Below are 21,805 nucleotides of genomic sequence, written 5' to 3'. Positions count from 1 at the left end.
GGTTGTCTTTTTATTTTTTCAATGTCTTTTCATTTTTTCATTTTTCTTTGCTGTGAAAAAGCTTTTAAGTTTAATTAGGCCCTGTTTGTTTGTTTGCTTTTATTTCTTTCGACTTAGGAGACAGATACAAAAAAAACAGTTGATACGATTTACATCATAGGCTGTTCTGACTGAACATTCTTTTCCAGGAGTTTTATGGTTTGGGGTCTTATATTTAGGTCTTTAATCCATTTTGGGTTTTTTTTTTTATTATATGGTGTGAGAAAGTAGTCCAGTTTGATTCTTTTGCATGTAGCTGTTCAGTTTTCCCAACAGTGTTTATCAAGAGGCTGTCTTTTCCCCATTGTATATTCTTGCCTCCTTTGTCATAGATTAATTGACCATAGGTGTATGCGTTTATTTCTGGACTCTCTGTTCTGTTCCATTGATCTATATGTCTGTTTTCTGTGCCAGTACCATGATGTTTTGATTACTGTAGCTTTGTAATATAGCCTGAAGTCTGGGAGGGTGATACCTCCAGCTTTGTTCTTTTTTACCAAGATTGCTTTGGCACTTTGAGGTCTTTTGTGGTTCCATATGAACTTTAGGATTATTTGTTCTCATTCTGAAAAAATGTCATGGGTGTTTTTATAAAGATTGCATTAAATCTGTAGATTGCTTTGGGTAATATGGCCATTGTAACAATATTAATTCTTCCAATCCAAGAGCATGGGATATCTTTCCATTTCTTTGTATCATCTTCAATTTCCTTCATCAATGTTTTATAGTTTTCAGTATATAGGTCTTTCACCTCCTTTGTTAAGTTCCTTCTTAGGCATTTTTAAAATGTGATTTTAAAAGGGATTGTTTTTTACTTTCTCTTTCTGATAGTTTAACATTAGTGTATAGAAAAGCAACAGATTTCTGTATACTAATCTAGTGTCTTGCAATTTCATTTAATTTGTTTATTAGTTTTTATAGTTTATTTGCTTTATAGTTTTATCTGTTTTATTGTTTGTTTATTTGTTTTATAGTTTTCAGGTGGAGACTTTAGGGTTTTCTATTTAAAGTATCATGTCATCTGCAAATAGCGACAGTTTTACATCTTTCCTTCCAATCTGGATGCCTTTTATTTCTTTTTCTTGTCTGATTGCTGTGGCTAGGTCTTCCAATATTATGTTAAATACAAGTGGAAAGAGTGGGATTCTTGTCTTGTTCCTGAATTTAGAGGAAAGGCTTTTAGCTTTTCACCATTGAGTGTGATGTTAGCTGTGAGTTTGTCATGTGACCTTTATTATGTTGAGATGTGTTCTCTCTATACCTACTTTGATGATAGCTTTTTATAATGAGTGGATGTTGAAGTTTGTCAAATGTTTTTTAGGCATCTATTGAGATGATCATGTGATTTTTATCCTTCTCTTTGTTAGTATGATGTATCACATTGATTGATTTGCAAATATTGAACCATCCTTGGGTCCCTGGAATAAATCCCACTTGATCATGGTGTACGATCCTTTTTATATATTGTTGGATTTAGTTTGCTAATATTTTGTTGAGGATTTTTGCATCTATTTTCATCAAAGATACTGGCCTATAGTTTGCTTTTGTTGTAATGTCTTTTTCTGATTTTGGTATCAGGGTAATGGTGGCCTCATAGAATGCATTTGGGAGTGTTCCATCCTCTTCAAGTTTTTGGACTAGTTTGAAAAGGATAAGCACTAGTTCTTTTTTATAGAACACAAAAAAGAATTACCCTGTGAAGCTGTCCAACCCTGGACATTTTTTGCTGGGAGTTTTTTTTTTAATTACAAATTCAGTTTCACTACTAGTGATCAGTCTGTTCAAATTGTCTGTTTGTTCTTGATTCAGTCTTGGCAGGTTGTATGTTTCTAGAAATTTGTTCTAGGTTGTCCAATTTGTTCACGTATAGCTGTTCATAGTATTCTTTTATGATTTTTTGTAGTTCTGTGGTATTGTTTGTTATTTACCCTCTTTCATTTCTTTTCTTGTTTGTTTTTAATTGAAGTATAGTTGATTTACAATGTTGTGTTACTTTCTGCTGTACAGCAAAGTGATTCAGTTATGCATACATATACAGCAAAGTGATTCAGTTATACATATATATACATTCTTTTTAAAAATATTCTTTTCCACTATGGTTTATCATAGGATAGTGAATATAGTTCTCTGTGCTCTACAGTAGGACCTTGTCCTCTTTCATTTCTTATTTTGTTTATTTGGGTCCTCTCTCCTTTCTTCTTGATTAGTGTGGTTAAAGGTTTATCAATTTTGTTTGTCTTTTCAAAAAACCACCTCTTGGTTTCATTGATATTTTCTACTGTGTTTTGATCTCTATTGTATTTATTTCCTCTTTAATATTTATTTTTTCTTTCCTTCTGCTGACTTTGGGCCTTCTTTGTTCTTCTTTAGGTGGTAATTCCTTTAGGTGGTAGTTTAGGTTGCTTGATGTTTTTCTTGTTTCTTGAGGAAAGCCTGTACTGCTATCAGCTTCCCTCTTAGAACTGCTTTTACTGCATCCCATAGGTTTTGGAGTGTTGTGTTTCCATTTTCATTTGTCTCAAGGTATTTTCTGATTTCCTCTTTGATTTCATCATTGACACATTGGTTTTTTAGTAGCATGTCGTTTAGTCTCCATGTGTCTGTTCTTGTTCCATTTTTCTTTCTATAATTGATTTCTGATTTCATACCACTGTAGCTGGAAAAAATGCTTGATATAAGAATACACATTCAGGATTTCTCTGGTGGTGCAGTGGTTAAGAATCTGCCTGCCAATGCAGGGAACACGGGTTCGAGCCCTGGTCTGAGAAGATCCCACATGCCACTAAGCCCGTGTGCCACAACTACTGAGCTTGTGCTCTAGAGCCCGTGAGCCACAACTATTGAAACCCACGTGCCTAGAACCTGTGCTCCGCAACAAGTGAAGCCACTGCAATAAGAGAAGCCACCGCAATGAGAAGCTTGCGTGCTACAATGAAGAGTAGTCCCCACTCGCTGCAACTAGAGAAAGCCTGCACACAGCAACGAAGACCCAACACAGCCATAAATAAATAAATAAATAAATAAATACACATTATTTTCAAGTACACATGGAATGTTCTCCAGGATAGATCACATGCTAGGCCACAAAACAATTCTCAAAAAATTTAAGAGGCTGGATCTAGGTTTTTGGACTCCAGAATCTGTGCCCCTAACCACTGCACCATCCTGTTTTTTCAGGTCAGCATTTAGTTAAGTCTTAAATACTATGATGGGGAGAGAATGATGGGTGTTCAGAGGTGGGAGGTTGGTATGGGCTGAATCAATCCAGGGGCTTTCAGAAAGATTATGCTTGGAGCTCTGGAAGTGGACTTGGAGCTCTAAGGACTCAGTCTCAGGACCTGCCCTCAGCAGACATGGTGCAGGAAAATGAAGAGACAGAACTGCTGACTGTCAGGTCCTACCTAGCCCTGTGTTTTCCAGCAGTGTTCTCCAGGGGCAGGGCATCCTGGTCCCAGGCAGCCCACTGAAGGGCACTCTGCTTCCTGGGCCTTTCTCTAAAGGGACTTGTGCCCTTCTGCACCTGCCCTTGGCTGTCCTGATCTATAACTGAGTCCCCCAAGGCCTGGCTCAGGGAGAGGAGCTGGTGTCTGTGTATGCTGTGGTGGCTGGCAGGGAAGCCCAGTCCTTTTTCTGCCTTTGTTCTGGAAGGAAATATGAGTCCCCAGGAGACCTAAACAGCTGGAGGGAGGGATTCCTGGCAGGCATCCTTGGATCCTGGCCAAGGCTCTAAATGTGGAATCTAGGGTGGGGATGAACTTTCCATGAACTTAGGGGCCCTAAAAGAATTCTGGGTGAGGGGGAAAGGTCTGTGTGTCAGTTTCAACCCTGAGTTGAATTTCAGACACCAGACTGGGCTCAGGAAGTGGGGCGATCACTGCCTACCCTCCGTCACCTAGCACATGGGTATATCTGGAGAAAAATGGATTTGAACTCGAGCATTGGCTGTGATTGGCAGTGGCTGCCTGTGTAGAGGATCCCTGGGCCCTTGCTGGACTTGGTGGGATAGAGTGCTGCAATCAATTAGCAATGCCTGCCCTGGCTGTGCTGCGCAGGAAGTGGGGAAGCCTTAGACACTCAGAGAGGCATGGGAATGCATGGCAGTACCTTGGGGTCATCCCATGCCCCCAGGTATGAAGACCAAGAGGAACTCAGTGGCTGTTGGCCTTCTTAGCTGGCTACCTGTCTACCTGGATATTCTTCCAGAAACTGGCTTCCTGCAGTTTCCCATGTCCCTTGGTTAAGGCAAGGGCTGAGCTGGGCTTGGATGCCACCCTTCCCATCCTACCCTGTCATCACCAACCCGTACTTGCTCCTGAGGGAGTGTCGGGGGACTTTTGCTGCCTCCCACCCAAGGCTTAGCTGTGAACAGGCTGCCGAACCAGGTGCATTCAGAAGTAGGCACTGCTCTCAGAGGATCTGCAGCAGCTCAGAGGAGGGGCCTGGGCCTCCAGCTGCTAGGGAAAGCCTTAATTTTAAAAAAAATGTGGTTAAAAACTCATAACATAAAATTTACCATCTTAACCATTTTCAAGTGTATAGTGTAGTTGTGTTAAGTATATTCATATTGCTGTGACACAGATCTCCAGAACTTTTTTGTCTTGTAAATCTGAAACTCTGTTACCATCAAACGCCTCCCCTCCAGATCACGGTAACCACCTTTCTACTTTCTGTCTCTATGAATCTGACTATTGTAAGTCCTTCATATAATTCATTCATTCATATATGTGGAATCAGTCTTTCTGTCACTGGCTTATTTCACTTAGCATAAAGTCCTCAAGGTTCATCCAGGTCAGAACTTCCTTCCTTTTTAAGGATGAATAATATTCCATTGTATGTATATGCTACATTTTTTTATCCATTCATCCATCACTGGACACTTGGGTTGCTTCCACATTTGGCTGTTGTGAATAATGCTGCTGTGAACATGGCTGTGCAAATCTCTGTGAGATTCTGCTTTCAATTCTTTTGGATATATTTCCAGAAGTGAGATTGCTGGATCATATGGTAGTTCTATTTTTACATTTTTTAGGAACTGCCATACTGATTTCCACAGTAGCTGCACCATTTTAGGCTTCACTGTTTGAACCTCCTGCATTTGTACTTTCATTTCTTAGTCGACTCTCAGTACATCTGTGAAGTGTTACTGTCCCTGTTTGACAGAAGAGGTTGCTGAGGCTAGACTTGCCCAAACCCAGCCCTGTTCAGCAACCTGTGGCAGAACTATGGCCAGGATGGAGGCCGCCTGGCTCCCTCCTGAGACTCAGTCCACCCCAGGCACTCACCCCCTCACCCCTGCCCCAACACTCATAGACCTCGGCAGTGGGGTTGTGAAGGGCAGTCAGAGGGCAACTCTGAGAGGGAGGGTCTGAAGCTCCCAGGATCAGTGTCCTTCCCTCTGAATGTCAGGGCTTAGAAGGCCTTCCTGACCTCCAGCTGGCTTCCAAAACCACAATGCTGCTTGGTCTGGGTAACAAAGGTGGATGCAGCGGGCCCAGTGGCATGGCCCAGTGGCATGGCCCATTGACATGGCCCAGTGGTGCAGGAGGGCCTGTAGGGAGGCAGAGAGTTTCCTCAGCTGTGTAAGCACGCAGGCCTAGCACAGCCAGGACTGTTTTATTCAGGAGAAACAGAAAGTCCAGACTCTTATGAGCAATTCCCTGATTTTACTAAAATGTGTCTGACCTGAAGCTTCAGTGTGATGTTTGACTTGGTTCACCCTTCTCTTCATTTAATGGAAGGGAAACTGAGGCCCAAAGAAGGGAGGGAAGAGCCCAGGTCTCCTGCCTCCCGGCCACATTCCTCCTGGAGCAGAAGCACATTCCCAAGGGGCCACAGAGACAGCTGGTGCCCGCCTCCCCACTCCTCCCAAGCCCCATCCACCACAGGTCGCTTCAAGTCTTTCCTGGATGCTGATCCAGTGGAATCCTGAGAGCTGGTGGCACCGTATGCCACTGAAGCCAGTCTCTCCCCTGGTGTCCTGTCTGGGTAGAGAGGGACAGGGGATGGAATCTGCTGGTTTCAACCGCAAGCTAACTCTTAGTATTATAACAACCCAAAGGGCCCGTTTTAACAGATGAGAAAACTGAGGCTAAGAGGCCGTGGTCAGTGAATGGCAGCAGCAGGCATTTGAACCCAGGTCTGTTCTGACTCAGGTTCTTGCTTTTAACCTCAGGGCCACATTTCTCTCTGCCCCAGGATCTCCATCCATGTGCAGGAGACAGACATCCCTGGGGAGCTACTTGTGACACGAGGTGGCAGCCTCAGAACCACGCCCCCTGAAGAGGCTCTAGCAGCTGCCCATCCAGGTGAGCAGGACTCACCTGGGCCCAGGTGCTACCCCCAGGCCCCTGGGACTGAGTCAGGAAAACATATCCCAAAAGGAGCTGGGGTGTTTTCCCCACTGTGGAAGCGGAGCAGCGACTGCGGAGCAAAGGCCAAAGAGAAACAGGGATCTGGGCCTGAGCCCGCCATGACACCAAGCAGGGCCTGGAGGGACAAGGGAGCCGATGCCAGGACCCCAGGCCTGCAGCAGGACACAGGCCCGGGAGCAGGGAACCCTGAGCCTGGAAAAGACTGCACAGCCAGGGGCACGAGCAGAGCTGAAGCAGGAAGGAGGACACCCCCAGGAGCTGAGGAGGGCAGCCTGTTTCTGGGTAAGTGAGGGCATTGCTATGTGCCCCGAGGTGAGTGAGTTTGAAAGGCCTACTCTGGGAGGCCTCCCTGAAGCTTCCAGGGAGAGAGAATGTGGGTGTTGGGGAGTCGAAGACTGGGAACAGCCTGCCAGCACATCCCAGGGCTGGAGACCAAGGCACGGAGATGCAGCAGGCTGAGCTCATGTTGGCTCTAGCCATTGGAGAGGAGGGAACCCATGGGGCTCAACTTGGAGTTCTCAAAGCCACCTGCCTGCCCGATACTATTGCTATCATTCTGGATTGAGACAGGGAAGGCTCCTGCTAAAAGGCAAATCCATTAACTGGTATATATAACCCACTATCAGCCATTTGCACTCAGTGGGCTGACTCTCATCCAGGATCGGGAAGGGGCTGCTGACCTGCTTTCTGTCCCAATGGTGGTGGGAGGTGTCCTTGTGTTCCTGTGACCTAAAGGGCCTCAACTCCTCCAGCCCTTAGGGCCACACCCTCGTTGGTCTGAGCCCTCATCCCATATGGCTGCTGGAAGGCCACCATTTGCTGACTCCCTGTTCCAGAATTTCTGGAGGTCCCTGAGGAAGGGCTGAGCGTTCTGCAGGTCATCCTGGTGCCCCTTGCCAGTTCCGGGCTCCATGGTTGCCCTGTGCTGTGCTCTGACTTCTCTGGCTGCTTCCTCTCCCCTTGTATGACCTGGTCCAGATGTGGACATAGGCGTCCCATAATTCCTGAAACACAGTTGAGAGCAGGCTGTGACTTTAGAGTCTTTTCTGAGACTTGAGATGGTGATAAAGCCAATTTTAGCTGAGGACTCCCTGTGAGCCGAGCCTCGGGCATTTGTGGTGGCGTTTACCCTCACAGGCCTGTGGAGTGGAGACACGTGAAACACAGGAGGGGCTGAGAAGCACGTTTAAGGTCACAAGGTCAGTGCTGACAGAGCCAGGATCTGACGGTTGGGCTCCAGAAGAGAAGGCAGTTACTTTGCAGTGAAGGAGACTTCAGACTGGAATTCTAGATGTGGATTCTCTGCGACACACCCAGGCTTTCCAGGGGCCCAGGAAACAACACAATCATGCAAATGTTACCCCCTTGTAGTCTAGGGCTTGGGCTCACCTTTGCAGACACAAAAAAGGTACACAATATGCTCTCAAAGCAAATTCAGTCTTCTACTTTGGGGAGCAGAAAGTGGCTTGTGAGACAAACTAAGAGAAAATAGAAGTATTTCCCCTGCTCTGGGTCCAGGGTTGCGGAGGTCATGGAGTTGTTCCTGGAACACTCTGAGTACTCCCTCGATAAGCCCCCAACAAACTGGCAGAAGCCGTTTTTGAACTGGGGGTGGGGGGAGCTGAGAGGTGGGGACGGCACGAAGGAGGCTCACAGTTGCTGTCTCCCGAACAGACGACAGTCCAGCCCCGCCAGCCCCCTTCGAGCATCGGATGGTGAGTGTGAGGGAGACCTCGACCTCAGCGGGCTACACAGTGTGCCAGCACGAAGTCCTGGGAGGGTAAGCTGGCCTTCTGCCTTGATGAGGGGCGGGGTAACTGGACAGCTGCGTGCCGCTGTGGTTCTCAGGAACTGATCGATGGAGCCACCGCCAGGAGTGGGATGTACCGCACAGCACGGGAGTGGGCGGAGGGCTCACAAAGAGTGGGTGAGGAGATATCCACGGAGTGCAGGAGGGCCCGCATGGTGTGAGTGAGATGAAGTGTAGGGTGCAGGAGGGCCCACAGTGCGGGCCTGAGACCCGTGTAATGGAGGTGGCACAGGAGCTGACATGGGGTGGGGTAAGAGGGATGTCCTCTAGGGTGCAGGACGGCCTGGGTGGTGTGGGTGACAGGGACACCACCTGGGGTGCAGGATGGGCTGGGTTCTGTGGGTTGGGGGGACACCCTCTGGGGTGCAGGATGGCCCACATATATGGGGTGAAGAAGCTCTTTTCCAGGTTCAGAGCCCGTGGGTGTGCGGGTGGTGACTGATAACTCTGGGGTGCAGGGTAATCCCTGTGGTGTGTGCAGAGTAGAGGTAGGACCAGAAAGCCCAGGGTCCAGGATGGGGCTGGCCCACCACATGGCGGGTGTGCTTCTGGGGCTCTGAGACTGCTCTGTCATCATATCTCTGCAGGGGCCGGTTTGGCCAGGTCCACAGATGCACGGAGAAGGCCACGGGCCTCTCGCTGGCGGCCAAGATCATCAAAGTGAAGAGTGCCAAGGACCGGGTGAGGTTTTTGCCCCAGGCCAGTGGGTGTCCCGGACCAAGCTCAGGATTCCTTCACTTCCCTCTGGGCCACCCTGGACCCCACACTGCACCAGGCCCCTCCACTCTGAGCAGGAAACCTAGCCACCTTTCCTGCCTCTTTTCCATGACTCCCACACTCCAGTCAGCAGGTCACCTTGCACCCTGGGCAACAGGTCCTCCTAGACCTCCAGGGTTCCTTTTTGGGCTTCAGGTTTCCTATCTGTGAAATGGGTGGGCCCTTGCTGCTGTAAGAAGCTGGTGTGGGTGGTGAGTTGAGGAAAGCTGGTGTGAGAACAGGAAATGAGGATGCAGGGTGGGGATGTGTGTGTCTTGGGAAGGGCAGCTGACTTCTCTTCCTGACCCATTTCTTGGAAACTCCTCTCCCCTTTGGCTCCACAAGGAGGATGTGAAGAACGAGATCACCATCATGAACCAGCTCAGCCATGTGAACCTGATCCAGCTCTACGATGCCTTTGAGAGCAAGAACAGCTTTACCCTTGTCATGGAGTAGTGAGCATGGGAGATGGGGCCAGGGCTCGGGGTGGGGCTGGGAACTGAGATTCCAGCAAAACTCTCTCTTTCCTTCCCCTCTCAGTGACATCCAGGGAAAGGCATCACCTCCTCTGCCTGACCTCCAACATAGAGCACAGAGGACAAAGCCATTTGTCACAAACCAGCAGCCAGTGAACCTGATTTGACCTACAGATATTGTTTTGGCCTACACAATTTTTAGTAATTTTGATTTAGTTGTTAACTAAATTTAGTTGTTAGTTGGAAATAGGGAAATTTCACATTAAAACCTAGATGTCTAGCTTTCCTTGCAAATATAAAAGATCTGGTAATGCTGGATCTACATTTCCAGTTGGAAGTGGTGTGATGGAGCTCATAGTAACTGACCTTTGTAGACGGGGCAATCAAACTCCCATTTGCTATAGTCCCTATCACTTCCAGCTACCCATGACGTTGAGGCCAGGGGCTCAGGGGACATTTATTATTGTGCTTGTGTTGCTATTTTCCTTCTGGTAGGACTGAGGATAGTGAAATATTTGTCATGTCAGTTCTCTATAAAAAGTGGAAAAAGAAGTTAGACTAAGGGCTATGTGTTCTAAGAAAAGTTTTGTCTTACATCTGGTCTGATTTAGGCTTCTTGCCATGTAGGTACTAATTGGCCCCTGTAGGCCAATGAGCTTACAACCTTGGCCTAGAGTATCAAGAGTGAGTATCCAGAGTGAGCCTGGATGATCAACACTGCAGATAAGCCCCAGTCTCCCATCTGGCCCATCACTTCCTTTTTACCACCCATACTCTGAGCTGGGAATGGACAAGAGCAAAGGTCCCCGTAAAACCCCAGATGGCAGTGGCACCCTTGGGCTCACCTGGTGATGAGTGGACCAGTCTTCTGAGAGCCTTGCTCAGTCAGTGCTTGCCTCTTCCTTTGCCTTGGCAGTGTGGATGGGGGTGAGCTCTTTGACCGGATCACAGAAGAGAAGTACAACCTGACTGAACTGGATGTGGTGTTGTTCACCAAGCAGGTCTGCGAGGGTGTGCAATACCTCCATCAGCAGTACGTCCTGCACTTGGACCTCAAGGTCAGGCTCCGCCCTGGGCATGTGGCGGTTGGGTGCCCTGGTTCCTGAGCCTCTGCTGCTCTCTCATCTTTGAGAGCTCTGTCAGCACCCAATCCTGGCTTCCATTCCTTGCTCTGCCATTGCCTACTTCTGGATTCTAGGGCAGGCCAAGTCTCTGAGCCTCAGTTCCTCCATCTGTGACATGTGGAAAATAGGTACCTCATTAAGTGTTCTTTGACGATCAAATGATACAGTGACTTTTTTCTATAAAAAAATCTCTAAGATTAGTTTTTAAAAACTAAAATAGAAACATGCATGTGGTAACAAATATAGACAATATAGAAATGTATGAAATGCACAGTGAAAGTTCTTCCCACTCAGTCTCTGTGCTGAGAGGTCTTCTGTATTAGCAATTTGGCACGACAAACACACACACACACAAAGGATCATACTATACATCTCGTTTTTAAACTTGCCCTTTTTAGTTAACAGTACACTGTAGACATCTTTTCTCATTCTCTTTAAGGGCCATGGTATAGTCCATTGAATGAATGCATTACAGCTTCTTTTGTCTACTTGACAAAAAGTAAGCACGAGGTAGCCATTCTTTTCTTTCTGTTTTGTACATGGGTTTATTTCTGGGATGTCTATTCTGTTCCATTGATCTACATGTCTGCCTTTTTATGCCTATATTATACTATTTTGATTAGTGTTGCTTAGTTATAGTTTGAGATCAGGAAGTGTGATGACTCCAATTTTTTAGATTCTACTTATAACTGAGATCATACAGTAAGTGTCTTTCTCTGTCTGATTTATTTCACTTTGCATAATGCCGTCAAGTTCCATCTTGTCACAAATGGCAGAATTTCCTTTTCTTTTCTTTTTTTTTTTTTGACTCTGCCGTGTGACATCTTCATTCCCCAACCAGGGATCAAACCCGTGCCCCCTGAAGTGGAAGTGTGGAGTCTTGATCACTGGACTGCCAGGGAAGCCCCACATTTGACTATTAAGCACTTGAAATATAACTAGTGTGAGTGAGGAACTGAATTTTAAATTTTATTAATTTAAATCTAAAAATTGACATGATTAAATTATTGAAAAACATTAAGTATATTTGGAACAATTTCAATATGTTAATTTGTTTTTCAAAAGCTATCAATTTCATGAAATCTAAATACAAATAATTCATGAGATCTAAATACATCTAAAGTATTTCTGATGAAGATTTAGTGTCTGATTTGAGATGTGCTATAAATGTAAAATGCACACTGGACTTCAAAGGCAATATGATAAAAATAATGGAAAATGTTTCATCGATATTTTTTATTTTGATAACTTATTGAAATGGTAGTGTTTTTGATATATCAGGCCAGAGAAAATTATTATTAAAATTAAGTTTTAGAAAATACTTTGAGATGAATGAAAATGAGAACACAACATGCCAAGACTTATGGGGGTGCATCTAAACTAGGAATGAAATTTGTAGCTGCAAACACTTATATATTAAAAAGAACATCTCAAACCAATAATCTAACATTCCATCTTAAGAAACTAGAAAAAGAAGAGCAAGCTAAACTCAAAGCAAGCAGAGGATACAAATAAGAAAGGTTAGAGCAGAAATAATTGAAACAGAGAACAGAGAAACAGCAGAGAAAATCAATGAAACCAAAAGTTGGTTCTTTGAAAAGATCAATAAATTGACAAATCTTTAGCTATATTGAACTAGAAAGAAGACTCAAATTACTAAAATGAATGGAATGAAAGAGGGGCCATCACTACCAGCCTTACAGAAATAAAGATTATAAGGGAATGTTATGAAAAATTGTATGCCAGTAAATTAGATAATGTAGATAAAATGGAAGAATTCCCCCAAAAGACACAAACTTCTGAAAACTCACTCAAAAGGAATAGAAAATCTGAATAGACTTATAACAAGTAAAACAATCAAATTGGTGTAAAAAACTACCCACAAAGAAAAGCCTAGGCCCATGTGGCTTCACTGGTGAATTCTACCAAATGTTTAAAGAATTAATACCAATCCTTCACAAACTGTTCCAAAAATTAGAAGAGAATAAAACACTTCCTCACTCATTTTATGAGACAAGACTTATCCTGATTCCAAAACCAGGCAGACATCACTTCTTGTGATGAAACTACAGACGAATATCCCTTGTGAATATAGATGTAAAAATTCTCAATAAAAAATTAGTAAACTGAATACAGCAACATTTAAAAAGGGTTATACAGGGCTTCCCTGGTGGCACAGGGGACAGGGGTTTGTGCCCCGGTCCAGGAAGAGCCCACATGCTGCGAAGCGGCTGGGCCTGTAAGCCATGGCCACGGGGCCTGCGCATCCGGAGCCTGTGCTCCACAACAGAAGAGGCCACAACAGTGAGAGGCCCGTGTACCGCAAAAAAAAAAAAAAAAAAAGGATTATACACACCACAAAGTGGGATTTGTCCCAAGAGTGCAAGGTTGGTTTAACATATGAAAAATCAATCAATGTAATATGCCATATTAAAAGAATAAAGGACAACATCACATAATCATTTTAGTAGCTAGAAAAATCACTTGACGAACTCAAACAACTTTTCATGGTGAAAACACTAAACAAATTAGGTATAGAAGAGAACTCCTTAACCTGATAAAGATCATCTATGAAAAACACACAGCTAATTTTAAATTTAATGATAAAATGTTGAATGTTTACCTTTTAACATCAGAAACAAGACACGGGTGTATATTCTTGCCATTTCTATTAAACATTGTACTTGTGGTTCTAACCAGGGCAATTAGGCAAGAGAATAAATAAAAGACATCCAGATTGGAGAGGAAGAAGTAAAATTCTATTCACAGATGACATGATTTTGATATAGAAAATCCTAAGGAGGGTGGAGGGAAACTATTAGAACTAATAAATTAGTTCAGCAATGTTGTAGGATGTAAGATGTAAAAATCAATTGTATTTCCATACATTAGCAGTTGACATTCTGTAAATAAAATTAAGAAAACTATTTCATTTACAGTAGCATCAGAAAGAATAAAATACTTAGAAATGAATTTGACCAAAGATGTATAAGCCTTATATTCTGAAAACTATGAAACATTGTTGAAAGAAATTAAAGATGGCATAAGTAAATGGAAAGACATCCCATATTCATAGATCAGAAAACTTAATATTATTAAGATGGCAATACTCTCCAAAATGATCTGTATGTTCAGTGCAATCCTATCAAAATCACAGCTGGCTTCTTTGCAGAAATTAATGATCTAATCCTAAAATTCAGATGGAAATTTATGGGACCCAGAATAGCAAAAACAATCTTGAAAAAGAAGGACAAATTTGGAGGACTCACATTTCCCAACTTCAAAACTTACTACTAAGCTACAGAAATCAAAACTGTGTTATGATGTAAGGACAGACAGACAGATCAATGGAATACAATTGAGAGTCCAGAATTAAACCCTTATATTTGTGGTCAATAGATTTTTGAAAAAAGTGCCATGACAATTCAATGGGCAAAGAATAGTCTTTTCAACAAATGGTGCTGGGACACCATGCTTGATATCCACATGAAAGTTGAACCCCTACCTCATAATATATACAAATATTAACTCAAAATGGATATAGACCTAAATGTAAGAGCTAAAACTATAAAGTTCTTAGAAGAAAGCATAGGAGTATATTATATATGAATCAAAAGCTCAAGCTAGAAGAGCAAAGTTGATAAATTACACTTCATCAAAATTAGAAACCGTTATGTTTCGAAGGACACCATAATGAAAATGAAATAACAGCCCACAGAATGGGAGAAAATATTTTCAAGTCATATGTCTGATAAAGGACTTGTATCTAGGATATATAAAGAACTCTTACAACTCATTGAGAAAGACAAATTTGAAAATGGGCAAAGAATTTGAATAGACATTTATCCAATGAGGATATAAAAATGGCCAATAAGCACATGAAAAGATTTTTAACATCATTAGTCAAAAGAGAAATGTAAATCAAAAGTACAATGAGATACTATTTCACACCCATTGGATTAGCTAAAATAAAAAATAAAAATGGCAGACAAGAAGTGTTACTAGGATTTGGAGAAATTGGAACTCTCGTACATTGCTGGTGGGATTGTAAAGTTGTGCATCCACTTTAGAAAACAATTTGGCAGTTCCTATAATGTTAAACAAAGAGTTATCATATGACCCAGCAATTTTACTTCTAGGCATATACTCAAGAATTGAAAACAGAAGTCAACACAAAAACTTGTACACAAATGTCCTTAGCAGCATTATGCATAATAGCCAAAAAGTAGAAACAACCCCAATGTTTACTAACTGATGAATAGATAAACAAAATGTGGTAGGTACTGTCCTTACAATGAATATTATTCAGCCACGAAAAGGAATCAAGTATTGGTACATGAATGAACCTTGAAAATATTATGCTGACTGAAAGAAATCAGATGCAAAAGGTCACATATTTATGATTCATGATTCCATTTATATGAAATGACCAGAACAGGCAAATCTACAGAGACAGAAAATACATTAGTGCTTGCCAGGAGTTGTGGGTGAGGAGGATGGAGAGTGACTGCTGATGAATATGGGTTTTTTTTTCTTTGAAGTGCTGAAAATGTTCTAAAATTAGATAGTGGTGAACTACCTACTGAAAACCACTGAATTGTACACTTTAAAATGGTAATTTTTTTATGATCTCATGTTTTATTATTATTTATGTTTATTATTTATATTTCAATAATTTATGTTTATTATTTATATTTCAAAATTTTAGGAAAATTAAGTTCACCTATTTCTTTTTACTTATTTAATGTGGCTATTAGAAAATTTTGAATTATATATGTAGCTCACATTATATTTCTATTGGACAGTGTTGTTCTAGACCTTACAAAGAAGACATGAAGACTTTTTGTTTTAGTTTTATTTATTTATTTGGATTTTTAAATAAATTAATTTATTTTTGGCTGCGTTGGGTCTTCGTTGCTGCATGCGGGCTTTCTCTGGTTGTGGCAAGTGGGGGCTACACTTCCTTGTGGTGCGCGGGCTTCTCATTGCAGTGGTTTCTCTTGCGGCGGAGCATGGGCTCTAGGTGCATGGGCTTCAGTAGTTGTGGCAGGTGGTCTCAGTAGTTGTGGCTCACGGGCTCTAGAGCACAGGGTCAGTAGTTGTGGCGCACAGGCCCAGTTGCTCTGCGGCATGTGGGATCGTCCCTGACCAGGGCTCGAACCCGTGTCCCCTGCATTGGCAGGCGGATTCTTAACCACTGCACCACCAGGGAATTCCCAAGACATGAAGATTTTTAATCATCAACTTCCTGAACCTATCTGAGGGATTTCACAACCGCTTTGTAACGTAAATAGCAATAAAAACTTCTGTTAGGAGAAATAGTACCTGACATTTGCTTCATAAGCTGGAAAGTTTTTAATGCGTACTCTGTCATTTGATCTTCCCACCCTCCCAGGAGGAAGGCAGGAAGAGGTTATTATTCCCATTTTACAGATGGAGACACTGAGTTTCCGGAATGGGAAAGTACTCATCTAGGGCTAGGGACCCTGGTAATGGACCCCTGGACCTCAGGCACTGGCCTTAGGTCTCTAGATCCTTTATACCATAAGCCCTCCATCTGCCCTCCACCCCTACCCCTATCCAAATTTGTCTGGCACAAGCAACGAGAATCGTTCCAGTCTCCCTCAGGGCCTCCAAGCTGATCTGAAACACTTAAGAGAAGTATGTCAAGTCCAGCACCTCCATCCCATGGGTCACAGCTGTCACCACAAAATGGCAGGTTGACATTTTGCAGCTCTGATCTCCTTGACCAAGCTACTGCAGATTTGGTCTCACCCCTGAGATTCTGATGTAATCAGGTCAGGGTTGGGGCCTGGGTGTTGGGACTTTTGAGGACTTCCCTGATGATTCTAGCGTGCAGCCAGGGTTTGGAGCCGCCACCCCAAGCCAATGGTCACGAACAATCAGCTTGTGGGCCAAATCCGCATCCCAGACATGTCGTGTTTGATTCCTATACGTGATGAATGCATGCTTAAATTGGATTAAGTTGTTAACATTTAAAAGCATGGAATTTTTACTTAAACCTGGATTTCTGGCTTCCCTTGAGGACTGAGGAACTCTGGCGACTGGGCCTGCATTCCTGTGTGGTGGCCAGTGGCTGGAGCTGAGCAGTGGCTGCCCCTTTACCCAGGGCAGGAGTTCTCCAGTTCCCCACCGTCCATACTACTCCTTATTGTCTCACACTAGGCCACATCATTTATTTTCAATATCTATCCATCCCTATAGGGCTGCCCTGTAGGGTTTTCCCTTGCAGGCTGGGAAACTGAGGCCTATTGACAACTAAGTGTGGGAACTCAGACCTTCTTAGCTGTTGATTAAGCTATGCTAACTTCTCTTTCTTTCCCAGCCTGAGAACATACTGTGTGTCAATCAGACGGGACACCAAATTAAGATCATTGACTTCGGGCTGGCCAGAAGGTAAGGGAGTTTTATTTCGGTGGTTTGACAGAGCTCCTTGGAAACCCTTGGTGGCTCTCTTGGACATGGTTACCTACAACTCAGCCAATTTTTGAGTTTTGGGACTGATATAAGAAAGCTCTCTCACTGAGGCTGGCAGCCTTTACAAAGACTGCATAGAGAGGCCTCGTTACTACTGCAGGGGGCGGCTTTGTGCGGCGGGCTCTGCTTCTCCTTAAAAGTCTGTGGGATTAACAGTATTTCAAACCACCTGTGTGAACAGAGAGGGGAGTGATAAAGGGGGTCACTGAATGGGGGTGCTGGGAAGCTCCTTCTATTCATCCTGCAGGCCTCCTGGGGCCAAGATGTACTGGGCTGTGTGATGCATTCATCACCAACCCTGCCCTCCAGAAAATGACTAGGTTAAATAGGATGGTGCCAAGGGTAAGTGGTTCTGGGCACTCAGGACTGGATTAGATCTTGGTAAAATGGTGATACAATGCAGTGCCCGCTGATATGGGCAATAATGACGTTTAAAAGAGATAATACATCAACAGTGGAGACCCATTCTATGAGGGTGATTAGGTTCTCAAGTTTCACTGTATAAAGAGAATATCATATATAATTTAAAAAACATCTTAAAGTCCCTTAAAACGCCTAAAGCCTAGTGACATATAGTTTTACTGTTGGATCCTCATGCTTGATGAACACCGTGTCTCTGCAGGGCTCTTGCCCATGGCGTGCACAACCAGTGGTGTGGCTGTAGCAGACCCTTGGCATTGGGGAGGGCATCCACAGTCTGTGAAGATGGCAATAAATGTATGTTCATCCTCCAGGCTTCCTCCAGAATTCTATTTCCACCAAGAATGACATTTCTCTGAGAATCACATACTTTCTAGATATGTCTTCACACCACGGCTTCAAATCTTGAAATGTTCTTACTCTAATGGTCATTTTCCACACAGAAGTTGTTTTTGTCACTTTCGGAGCCTTGCAGCATCTACCACTCCATCCACAAGGGGGGAAAGGAGCACTTCATCCCCATGGTGGCAGAGCCGTGCCTGAGCTCAGCCTCTGGTGTCCAGCACTGGCCTCCCAGAGGGGGCGTTCAAACCCACAGTGGTGGTCCTCCTAGGTCACTTCCCCACTGGTTGGAGAGGTAAATGTCACCTCTTTGCAGGTGTGAAAGGTACATTTTCAGGGCCCCACATGATGGATGGGAGGCTAAGTGTGGTATTGGAGCAACAGCAGAGGGAAGTTCTTACCACTGCGCTGTACCTTCAGGGTCCACACTACACAGCATTCTGCATTTCATGAACAGTCCCGAATCCCCCAACCCACTCAATCCATAATGTAAAAAATTTGTTTAATATTTTCCCAAATAATGTTGTATAAAATTGGGATGCATCCTATACACTTGCACACCTTATGCACCAGGGCGTGATTCTCAACCTATTTTTCATGTCTCCACCTGCCCCACAAAGAACCTTTTTAACCATTTCTTTCCTAATCCCTCAGTCCCTTCCTCATGAAATGTAATGCCACAGGTGTATTGTGTATCTGTTTATGTACTGTAGCCCTTTGGAGAGCCGCAGACCGTTGTAATAGCTAAGATTTTTTTGCCCTTCCCCCAAGAACCACTGTTCCCTCACTATGGGGCAATATATTCTTCATTCAGACCTCACACACTAGTGTATGCAGGACCCTACCAAATGCCGGGTGACCAATTGCCAAATGAGGATTTACAGTGACACACTGTGAATTCAGAGCAAGAAGTAACCACCTGAGGTTCCTGGAGTCTGGGACGTCTCTGAGCAGCCAGAAGAGACGAATGGACAGGGTTTTGTTACCTGCAGGCAGTAGTGTGCTGGTAAATGTTTAACAACCCGCTGCGGCTGGGGCATGAGAGGAGGTGGGGTTGATTTGTAACCTTTGCTAACTTTGGCTGATTTCAAGCTACCAACATGACGTCACTGAGTGCAGAGTTGGGAGGAGACGTGCACCATTGGCTCTCATGCACCCGTGAGAACCGGCTCCAGCACGACTCTGTGTGGAGGGGGGCAGGAGGGATAGTGTCAGTTAGGGACCAAGAATAGGATGCACACTGTTCATGAGCAGGCTGGCCTGGGGAAGGCAGGAGCTGTGGGTGGGACTGGGGAAGGAAGACACAGTAGAAGGTGAGGGCACTAATGGGGCATCCTGAGTAGGGAGGCTCAGATGTTGGAATGGTATCCAATAGGCCATTGAGTCTCAGATGGTGGGAGGTGAAAAGTGTTGTAGGCCAATTTACCGAAAATCGATTAGTCAAAATCTATTCCCAATACACACTACTATATATAAAATAGATAATCAACAAGGGCCAACTGTATAGCACAGGGAACTATAGTCAATATTTTGTAATAACCTATAATGGAAAAGAATCTAAAAAGGAATATATATATATATAAAACTGAACCACTTTGCTTTACACCTGAAACAAGCACAACATTGTAAATCTATATTTCAATAAAAATTTTAAAAAATCTATTCCAAACTGTCAGTCAAATTTGTTAATCTGGTTAAGGGCATTAATGGCAATAATTTTTTTTTTTTTTTTTTTTGCGGTACGCGGGCCTCTCACTGCTGTGGCCTCTCCCGTTGTGGAGCACAGGCTCTGGACGCGCAGGCTCAGCGGCCATGGCTCACGGGCCCAGCCGCTCCACGGCATGTGGGATCCTCCCAGACCGGGGCACGAACCCATGTCCCCTGCATCGGCAGGCGGACTCTCAACCACTGCGCCACCAGGGAAGCCCAATGGCAATAATTTTCCGAGTGGGAACAGAGGTAGAGGGCAAGTTCAAGAAAATAAACACAGGGAGCCTTATTTTTAATTTTAATTTTTTAATTTTTTGGCCGCACAGCATGTGGGATCTTAATTCCCTGACCAGGGATCGAACCTGCACCCCCTGCATTGGGAGCACGGAGTCTTACCTACAGGACCACCAGGGAACTCCCAGGGAGCCATATTTAAGAGAAAGCCACCCATGAAAAATTGCTGGGCACTGGAGAAGTGCAGGTGTCAGAAAACGTGATACTCAGGAAATTGCACTTAGTGGAACTGGGCTGACAGGTTCACAGGTTCTGGCTGTGAGATGAAAGGAAAACATCAAAAGCATCCTCAATAGTCTGGCAAACTGGTCATTCAGCAAAAAGATTCTTTGGCAAATTGGTTTTTGACAAATTGGCCTGCTTCCTGGGAAGTGTGTCCTTCTAAAAGAAGGGATCTGTGGGGGGAATGTGCAGTTTGAGAGAGCATGCTTTATGCTCCGGAATAGTTAAATGTTTGTAAAGAGGGAGGAAATGACAAATTTTCCCCATAACACGAATTATAGAAAATACAGTTGTATTTCTGGGTGGGACTATGAGAAGGCGCTGAGATTCTGAGTGCAGGTATGACCCCCAGTAGAGTAGGGCCATACAAATCTTCAGAGACTCTGACATCTAGCAAGAGGGACCAGTTTTTTGTTTGTTTTTTTTTTTGCGGTACACGGGCCTCTCACTGCTGCGGCCATCGTGGAGCACAGGCTCCGGACGGGCAGGCTCAGCGGCCATGGCTCACGGGCCCAGCCGCTCCGCGGCACGTGGGATCTTCCCAGACCGGGTCACGAACCCGCGCCCCCTGCATCGGCAGGCGGACTCCCAACCACTGCACCACCAGGGTAGCCCAAGAGGGACCAGTTTTACACCAGGCTGGGTGGTGAGAGTCATCAGTGGGTCTAAGTAGGGACATGTCAAGGGGTCGAGAATGGAGACAGAATGGGAAGTATCTTGTTTAATTATCTTGGTCTCCAGAATGTTGAGTGCAGGGATGAGCCTCCTGACTCCCAGTCCAGTGCTCAGATTGGAATCTAAGCCCATTTCATCAGATCCTTTGGCAGGGCAAGGAGTTGCCTATCTCAAACCTTATGAGGCTGCAACCTCATATGTGACCTTATGATCACAGAGGGCCTTGCGCTGGGAATCTGGAGAGGGGGGTCTTAGTGGATATTTTGACACAGCTTTGGGGTGGATGGATCAGTTAACTATTGCTACAGTACTGTTGTATAACAAATCACCCCCAAATGCAGTGACTTAAAACACCAATTGTTTATTTTCCTCCACACATTTTCGAGTCAGCTGGGGAATTAGTATGCTGGACCCAACTTATACTAGCTCATGATAAGGAATCTTGTAAGCCAGTTGTTAAACATGGCCATTATTAAAAATTAAGTTGTATAAGCTTACAATTAAAGAAATTATTTTAAAACAAAGATGTTACATTTTAAAAAGTTAACATTTCCTAACTATTTCACTACATTTCACAGTTATTTATGTTCATGAGTTTATTTACGCCGATTGTTATCTATATGGTGGAAAGACTATAGAATAGTGTGCTATTGCCGATTTCTTCCCAACTCTTCATTCAGTGACATGGTGATGGTACTTTTAAATCAGACACGGTGAAATCAGTATTTACACGATTGGCAAATGCTACAAATCAAAACTTAAAAGAAATCAGATAGCTGGTTATTAAACTTTTACCCACAGACCACTGGTTGGGAGTCACTGATCTAGGCTGAATTGAACTGGGCTTGGATGCAGGTCAGTGAGGACAGGTCTGTTCCAGGTGTGTCTCATTCTCTTCTCATGGTGATGGCCGAGGAGCAAGAGGGCACGCTCCTACAGCCTAGCTTGGAATTGGCCCACCGTCATGTCCACCCACATTCCACTGGCCAAAGCAGCTCATGTGACCAAGCTCACCATCAATGGGATGGGGCAGTATATGCCATCTCTAGTGGAAGGAACTACAAAGTC

General features: G+C 44.1%; 1 protein-coding gene across 2 annotated transcripts in view; it reads left to right on the top strand.

Moving 5' to 3' along the window:
* Window positions 1-21,805, top strand: part of MYLK3 (myosin light chain kinase 3) — a 57,712-nt gene that overhangs the window by 22,931 nt on the left and 12,976 nt on the right. For both annotated transcript variants that reach the window (XM_059999058.1, XM_059999057.1), the window contains exons 4-9: window positions 6,235-6,692; window positions 8,085-8,190; window positions 8,808-8,901; window positions 9,322-9,431; window positions 10,369-10,510; window positions 16,923-16,993. In XM_059999058.1, the coding sequence (XP_059855041.1) occupies window positions 6,235-6,692; window positions 8,085-8,190; window positions 8,808-8,901; window positions 9,322-9,431; window positions 10,369-10,510; window positions 16,923-16,993 (981 nt within the window). The remainder of the gene's footprint in view (window positions 1-6,234; window positions 6,693-8,084; window positions 8,191-8,807; window positions 8,902-9,321; window positions 9,432-10,368; window positions 10,511-16,922; window positions 16,994-21,805) is intronic.

This window comes from Delphinus delphis, chromosome 20, assembly GCF_949987515.2.
Source record: "Delphinus delphis chromosome 20, mDelDel1.2, whole genome shotgun sequence".
NCBI lineage: Eukaryota > Metazoa > Chordata > Mammalia > Artiodactyla > Delphinidae > Delphinus > Delphinus delphis.
This window is presented reverse-complemented; position numbering and strand designations above follow the sequence as displayed.